The 8,339-nt window shown below is 46.2% G+C and overlaps 2 protein-coding genes across 2 annotated transcripts in view; one reads left to right on the top strand and one right to left on the bottom strand.

Moving 5' to 3' along the window:
• Nucleotides 1-420: 420 nt before the first annotated feature.
• RAB20 (RAB20, member RAS oncogene family) lies at nt 421-941 on the top strand (the record flags this gene model as incomplete). Its single annotated transcript, XM_009069990.1, has 1 exon — nt 421-941. A coding segment is annotated over one exon (521 nt), but the record flags the coding sequence as incomplete, so codon positions are not given.
• Nucleotides 942-5,592: 4,651 nt separating this feature from the next.
• The window catches only part of LOC103797759 (collagen alpha-2(IV) chain-like), a gene marked incomplete at its 5' end in the record, with an annotated part of 23,539 nt that continues 20,792 nt past the window's right edge, over nt 5,593-8,339 (bottom strand). Inside the window, 1 exon segment of the mRNA XM_009069989.1 lies at nt 5,593-5,951. Within this exon segment, the coding sequence (XP_009068237.1) occupies nt 5,697-5,951 (255 nt within the window).

The following is an 8,339-nucleotide window of genomic DNA, read 5'->3' as shown; positions in this document are numbered from 1 at the left end:
GGACTTGCTCCAACAGTTCCATGTCCTCCTTATGTTGAGGACACCAGAACTGTGTGCAGTATTCCAGGTGGGGCCTCACAAGAGTAGTTAATGTGACATAAATCAACTAGTATGGAATTTGAAACCAAAAACCCAACTCTGTTTTGCTTTCTGCCCGTGTGAGTGCTGTGTGAGCTCACTCACTCACTCATCCACAGATCTGAGTTGAGCAAGCTGTGAGCTGAGCTGTTCTGTGGCACTCTTGGACTCTTAAGGAGAAGCAGAAGGAAAAAAACTGTAAATGCTATAAATAGCACATTTTTCCCTTGACTGCTTCATCCAGACTTGTGAAATTCGCTTTGAACTCCTTCAGCTCTTTCACTTGGTTCATAATGTAGCTTCCAGCAGACTAACTTGGTGTTGTGTTTCAACCCTTGCCAGGGCGGGAGCAGTTCCATGGCCTCGGGTCGATGTACTGCCGAGGAGCAGCCGCTGTGATCCTCACGTACGACGTGAACAGCCTCCAGAGCCTGACGGAGCTGGAGGAGAGGTTCTTGGCACTGACAGACAGTGCAAGTGCTGACTGCATCTTCGCTATTGTGGGAAACAAGGTTGACCTCAGCGATGACTGTAGCTCGGCTGTGGATGAAAACAGGCGGGAGAAGTCTGTTGGCAGCTGTGGCTCCAAGGTGCGAAAACAAGTCCACGCAGAGGATGCAATTGCACTCTATAAAAAGATCCTGAAGTACAAAATGCTGGATGAGAAGGATGTTCCAGCAGCTGAGAAAATGTGCTTTGAGACCAGTGCAAAGACAGGATACAAGGTGGATTACCTCTTTGAAACTGTGTTCGAGATGGTCGTCCCCATAATCGTCCGTCAGAAAGCTGAGGGGCCACCACAGACTGTGGACATCACGGACTACAAGCCAGCCAAAAGGACAAAGTCAGGGTGTTGTGCCTGAACCGTCTGTGTGGCATAGGAAAAGGGGAGGGATTGTTTGCTCCAGCGAAATAAGGAGCAAGAAGAGCTTGCAGCTCAGGAGAAAGGAGAAGTCACAGTATAAATAGACTAAAAATGGTTTATGTGAAAAAGAGAAACAAATCTTCTGACCATTCAAGGCTTCTGGGATGTTCTGTGGATAAAAACGGGAACGTGAGTGAAATGATGGAGTAAGACTTGTCAGTTCCCATGGGCCCTGAATTCAGGCAAAGGGTGTGTTAGTGCATTTGGTAGTGACAATCCTTGGGACAGCTTTGAAGGACTCTGATTTTTCATGACTTGCCATTTCATGCTGCACAGAAACGATCTCTCGGTGTCCTTCTGACAACTTTCTTATGATTATCCTCTTTCCCCTTGCAGCTCTGACTTGGGAAGATTGAACACATGGTACTTTTTTATTCTTTCAAGAGAAAATCCAGGTCTAACTTATATTTGTAGCTAATAAATCAATTGCAACCTTTTTATGTCAGGTGTGACAGTGTACAATTCAGGAGCTGAACTATTAAAATCCCTGTGGATACATATTGTTCTCCCTCTGTGTGTTGACAAGCAGCATCACAGCTCATTGCAAGGTGCAGGAGGAAGTTTTATCTGTCATTTTTTTCCTCTTGTGATTATTTTTGATATAGTTATCCAAGTGGTTTTGGGGGAAGGAAGGAGTCAGTTTTGTCTGAATTTTTGTGAAGACCTCATTGTGGTGCTCATGGGGACACCAGGATGTTGAGTACCTGTGTTCTGTCTCCCTTCCCACTCCTCCTTCGCTGTGCTCAGGCAAAGCTGCAGCTTTGATTTCTATTAGCTCTGCCATGACATTACTACCTGGAGTAGTAATTACCTCTGCCTGGAGGGAAGTGTAGATTGGCATCTTCTGACGTGAGACTTGGTTAATGCAGGAGGAAGGGAAGATAAACTGCCTTTTGGGGAGTGAAAGGCACGTGAAGGAGCAATAATGAGGTACATGGATGGTTTCTCTCCTGGCTGCAGAAATAAGGAGCTAACACTTCATACAGCTCCTAGAGTTTTCCAATGCTTGCGGTGACCCAGGAGCTCACACTGAGCTGTGACCAGAGTGAAGAATCATAGAATCAGAGTATTAGGGGTTGGAATGGACCTTACAGATCATCTAGTCCCAACCCCCTGCCCCGGGCAGGGACACCTCCCACCAGAGAGGGTTGCTTAAGGCTTCATCCAGGGTAGGGGGTTGGGACTAGATGATCTGTAAGGTCCATTCCAACCCCTAATTTCTATGATTCTACGAAATCTCATCTAGTCCAATCTCCATGCAGTGATCAGGGATGTCTTCACCTTGATCAGGTTTCTCAGAGCAACTCTCTGCCCTGGGCTGGGACACCTTGTCCTAGCCCAGGTTGCTCAGAGCCCCATCCAACCTGGTCTGGAACACTGCCAGGGATGGAGCAGCCACAGCTTCTTTGGGCAACCTGTGCCAGTGTCTCACCACCCTCATGGTAACAATGCCCTTCTGTTCAACCTAAGCTATCTCTCTCTCTCTCTGTCTAAAGCTGCTGTCCCTTGCCTCGTTGTTACAGACCTTGCTATAGGATGCCTCTCCATATTTCTTTTAAGTCTCCTTTAGGTATTGGAACGTTTCTATAAGGTCTCCCTGGAGCCTTCTCTCCTCCAGCTGAGCAACCCCAGCTCTCCCAGCCTGTTTTCATGGGAGAGGAGGTAAACTTGCAGCTGAGGCAGGTTGGGTACAACAGTTCCCTCCAGGCAGTGCTCTGGACCAGGTGAAATCCTCTGGCTGCTGCGAGTTCCACGTGTTTGTGTGCATGAACTCTCTCCCCTTCCCAAAGAAGTGATTGCACAGGCTTTGGAGAAACACAGCTGAGAGCACAGAGACCTGCAGCACATGACACAGACAAAGTACAGAAGTTCAAGCCTGCTTAGCACCTTGGGGGGGTTGTGGTTGGTTTGTTCCACTCAATGCTGTGTCTGTGCTGCTCTGAACAAACTGGTTAAGAACAGCTCACGTGAGTCAGAGAACATGAAGAGGCAAAGGAGCTGTTGGTGGAAGACCTATCTGCTGAAGTTTTCTGTACCAAGAAAATGAGCTTTGTAGGAAGATTAGGCAATGTATTAGCCAGGAAAATCCAAATAGTTTGTTGTTGTTGACCTAATTGGTTCTAACAGATCTGTGTAACCTCCACTTGAATGCCCTTAAAGCAGTGAAAGTGCCAAGAGGATGATCAGACTCTGCTCAGTGGGGGAAACCAAGAAAACAAGAGGGAACAGCAAAAACTGATGCCCAGAAAGTTCCACATGAACACGAGGAAGAACCTCTTCCCTGTGCAGTCACTGAGCACTGAACACATTGCCCGGAGAGGTCGTGGATTCTCCCTCACTGGAGATATTCCAGAACCATCTGGACACAACCCTGAGCCATGTGCTCTAGGGTGGCCCTGCTGGAGCAGGGAGGCTGGACCAGATGACCCCTGTGGTCCCTTCCAGCCTCATTGACCCTGTGATTCTGTGCTTCATTGCCAGAATTATGTGCTGTAAAAATCCCAAGTGATAGTTGTGTGCTCATCCTGTACCCACTGATGTAACACCTGGAAGAGGTAAGTTGTCTGTTCTTGGGTATTTGGTACTGCCACGTATCATTTAAAAGAACTGGCATCTGTGGAATGGATTCATCTCACGTGTAGTCCAATGCTTTTAGTTTATTTAGCTGAAACAACTAGTGCTATGATCAGTTTGTTTGGGGCCTTTGCCTTTCAGTGCTGCAATATGGCAAGTTTATCATGTCAAACTCAGGCAATTTCTCTGTTTCTGGATGTATTTAACAGTATGTGCAACTAATCTAAGTCAGATACTGTGTTAGGAAAGTACCTGAAGGAGCCTACATGAAAGCTGGAGAGGGACTTTCTGCAAGGGCATGTGGTGGCAGGACAAGGGGAATGGCTTCAAACTGACAGAGAGTAGGTTTAGATTAGATATTAGGAAGCAATTCTTCCCTGTGAGGGTGGTGAGACACTGGCACAGGTTGCCCAGAGAAGCTGTGGCTGCTCCATCCCTGGAAGTGTTCAAGGTGAGGGTGGATGGAGCTCTGAGCAGCCTGGGCTAGTGGGAGGTGTCCCTGCCCAGGGCAGGAGGTTGGAAGGTTGGAACTGGGTGACCTTTATGGTCCCTTCCAACCCAAACTATCCAATGATTCCAAGATCTTGAACTCAATTTATACGTTTAATTTTTTTTTTGTGCAGGGAACACTTGTCAAGTTTGGCAAGTGTTGGTTTCCTGACCATTGCAGAGCATGGTTATTTTCCTCTACAGGTTATTTTCATCTACAACATCACAATTTATTGGCTTAAATTGTTCTAGCAATAGATGAAGTGCTATTTTAGTCATTCAGTTTAAAGAAGCAATTTTAGACACACAGGTTTCCTCTTGGATCTTTTGTAGTGCCACGAGATAAGTGTGTGCCTGGTTGAAGTGTTTGAGTTTCAGTGGGAGGAGCTTTCTGGGAGTGCTCTTCTAATTCCTTAGGTGCAGATTAACCCAGCAGAGCAGCCCATGTGCATCAGACAGAAACCCACAGTTTGAGAAGGAGAAATCACAAACAAATGGAGGTGTAGAAAAAACAGGTTTTATTTATGATACAGTGAGGATGGAATGTAATTATAAAAGCCAAGAAGCACCTGAAGCAGGAGTGAGGTGAACTACTGAAAAATCACTTGGCATTGCTGTGGAGGTATCTTCCACTTCAGTTTGACACATTCAGGTGTATATTCAGACTGTGTGAATACAAAATTTGCAGCTGATCCTTTCCTCCCCCCTTGCAAGACAACTTTGGGCTGAATTGCTTCTCTCTACAGAAGAAAAGAGCTAGCCATTCTGAGCACTTAGCAAGCCTTTTCTCCAGGGAAAGGTGGTGCCAAGTAAATGCTTTGCTTCCTGGAGATGTCCACAGCATGGTGGGGCCAGACATCTTTGGCCTGGGCTATGTTTAGGAAAAACAGCATCAAGTTTAAAAACAAAATGCTTCTCAATGTTGTATATTCTCCTCACCAAAGAAGAGTTGCATTTTGTGGTTAATATTTTTGGGAGGACTTTGGGCTTCTCTGCTGTTGCCAGTGGGTAAGTGCTACAGCTTGGTGAGGCTTGAAAGAAACCAAACACATAACAAGGTGATTGGTTTGGATGCATCTGAAATGCCCAAGCACAAGGCACTTAAACTGAAGTTAGGTTTCAAGGCAGGACAGAAGTGTTTTGGCTGACAATACATCATCAGGACTTTGCAAGGGTTGAGCACTTTGATTTTCTGTGTTAATTTATGGAGCTGCAGCTGTTAGTGTTTACTGGTGTGACAAATACAGGAAAAAGAAAGAAACATATATCCTCTCCAAGTAAACGCAGTGGGTATCTGACCAAGGCAACCATTTATTGCTGAAGGGTTTTTTGGTGTTCCAAAGCTGCAACTATTCCTACCATTTGGCAAATGATGTAATGTTAGACTAGCAAAAAGTGTGTTTATATACTGTGTAGTAGGAGAACAGAGCACTAGCTCTGTGTGTTAGGCTTCATTTGTGCTATAATTCTTTTGGTTTAGAGACATTAAAAAACATTAATTTCCATTCAGCTCTTGAGGTAATAAGTTAAAAAAGCACCAACACGATTTGTTCAGCTGTCTAACCACCACAGAAGGCTCCACTGTGTGAGAGCCACATGCTGAGGTGGTTCCTCGGGCTGTGAAAAGCTTCTACAGGTTTTTCATACAGACTTGACACCTGCTGATGTGGCTTCGGATGAGTCCTGCCTTGAGTGTGTCTGCAGAGGGTTTGCTTTGGAAGGGCTGGTCGATGGTGGTGAGCCAGAAGCTGTATTTGTTGGCGAAGTAGTGGCAGGTGCCGCGCGCGCCGTTGCACTCGATGAAAGGAGTCGCTCGGAAATCCTCCAGGCAGCTCCCAGGAGACACCAGGGACTGTCCTCCACCTTCATCACCAGCAGCAGTGTGCTGAGGAGACAGGGAGAGCAGCAGTCAGAGCACAGGCCCAGGCAGTGCTGGCATGGACTGATGTGTGAAATGAGAAACACCTCTAGAATTGCTCCTAGTTCTTCTCTCCAGAGCAGAAAATCAGCTCACTGTGTAAGGGGTTGGCTGTGCTGTGACTACCTAAAGGAGCTAACTTATATGCTGATGCCACTTTAAAACCTTCTGATCATTCCAATCTATGGAAGCAATATCAATCAATGACTGATATATGGAAGCAATATCAATCAATGATTCTATGACTGATTCTATGATTTTCTATAGTTGAGGTTTCCACTGTTGGAAGTCTTAGAACTGGGGAATCATTTAGGTGGAAGGGTCACTTCAGCCAGTCCTCTCCCTGCTCAAGGCAGAGCCAAACCCACAGTTGCCCTCAGTGACTCCAAGGTGCTCTTGAATCATTAATACCCTCAAGGATGGACTTTGGGCAACTTGTTCCTCTGTTTTATTACTTCCCAGCACATACCTAACTTGAATTTCCCTAGTGATAAAGTCTGGCTTACTCTGCACTGCACATGAGAAGCAGAAGAATTCAAGGTGTGGCCTCACCAGCGCCAAGTCCAGGGGAAGTGGCCACCTTCAGCAGAGTAAAGCACTCTGATCTCTGCTTGGTGCTACATGGTGCTGAAGTTTGAATAGCAACAAGTGCCTCCTCCCCACGGCCCCACCTGAACCTTGCAGCCTACCAACTTGGCCAGATGCACCAAGCTATAAATTCAGAAGCAAAACTGGTGTAGCATCCCTCTGCAAGAACTAAGTTGGTAGGAAGCATCATAAGCTGTTACAACTTTGCATCCTCTGAAGTTGGAGCTGGAAAGCAGTTAGTAGAAATTCTTTGAGCCCTGGCTTGGGAGCAGACCTGGTCCTAACAGGGAGTTCATCTGTGACCACCTCAGGCTGAGTGCTGCCATTCCTGTGTTTGGTGTACATGCTCAGCTCTACACCTGTGACATCTCAGGTACTCACTACAGCCTTTAACCTTCTGCAAAGCTTATGCCTCTCCACCAGTATAGGAAGGCTGATAGTGGAGTGCCCTCACTGCATGAAATCTTACTGACTTCCAGGGCTGCTTGGGCAGGGAGTTCATGGTGAATGATGACTGGACCTCACCCAGGGGAAGGAGGTGACAAATTTCAGCCGAGGAAGTCAAACAATATGCACTCCGAGATAACCATGTGTGCTGTACTTCTTCCACAGTTGCCTGAGAAGCAAAAATGCATACAGCAAACACTTTCTTTGCACCAAAAAGCTAGCTGGGAAAAATGTGACCTCGTCTCCCTGTGTGTTTCAAAGTGCTGACAGACTGTCCTGGCAAGAAGTTCTTGCTAAGGTGACAACTTTGTGCTTAACAATGCTCAGTGTTTGCACAGGGCTTTGCAAACATTGCATCAATCCTTGGAGTTCTTGTGAAGTAGCTATGAGCTTGGTCTCAGGGCTTTTCAAAGGGGCAAAAGAGAGGTCAGACAGGGCTGGGGAAATATGTAACTTGCTCTGTCCAAGTGAGGTATTTTTTTCAGTAACTAAATGAAACGTATCAGACTTCCCTTTACCTTATTTTCTGAAAAATTTCAGGTTTTGGCTTTTAACATACAAATGGTTTGGGGTGAGACTATGGTGCTTTTTGGATGTCTTTTGCCAGGGAGTTTTTTCCTAACACTGTTTACTTCAGGATTCAGTTCAGCCAAAATGGGCACTTTGGTGCAGGTTTTGACCCTGGTGTACATCAAGCAAGTCAGAAAGATGAACATCTGTCAGACCACTCATTGGTATTCCAGCTGCTCTTTACCCTGCTGAGCCTTCCACATGATATCTCTACAAGCAGAGCAGCTCAGGCCCTTCAGTAGGTCTTCCACAGCACACTTAGGGTTTTTGTAACATCCCATCTCCTAACTCAAAGATCACAAGATACAGGAGATCCTATAAGCCCTGGGATGTACAGCTCAGCCCTCACTGCCCTTAGAGAGGTAACACTGAAGCTTGATTTTAAAAACAACAGGAGGCTGTTTCTCTTTCCAGACTAAGTGAAAGACTTTGGCTTCTAACTCTTCAAAGGAAAGATTTTAAGTTCCCAGAAGAAGGGGAAATGTTTGTTGGGGTTTTGTTGTTTTTTTTTTCTAGACCAGTGTGCTGGTTTGGGCTGGGGTAGTGTTAACTTTCTTCCCAGTGGCTAGTATGGGGCTGTGTTTAGGATTTGTGCTGAGCACAGAGTTGATAATGCAGAGATGTGTTTGTTGTTGCTGAGCAGAGCTCACACAGAGCCAAGGCCTTTGCTGCTTCCCATACTGCCAGGCTGGCAAGGAAGTTGGGGGTGCATGGGAGATTGGGAGGAGACACAGCTGGGACAGGTGACCC

This window comes from Acanthisitta chloris, unplaced genomic scaffold (assembly GCF_000695815.1).
Source record: "Acanthisitta chloris isolate BGI_N310 unplaced genomic scaffold, ASM69581v1 scaffold3582, whole genome shotgun sequence".
NCBI lineage: Eukaryota > Metazoa > Chordata > Aves > Passeriformes > Acanthisittidae > Acanthisitta > Acanthisitta chloris.
Note: the sequence above shows the minus strand (reverse complement) of the source record. Positions and strands in the feature narration are given on the sequence as shown.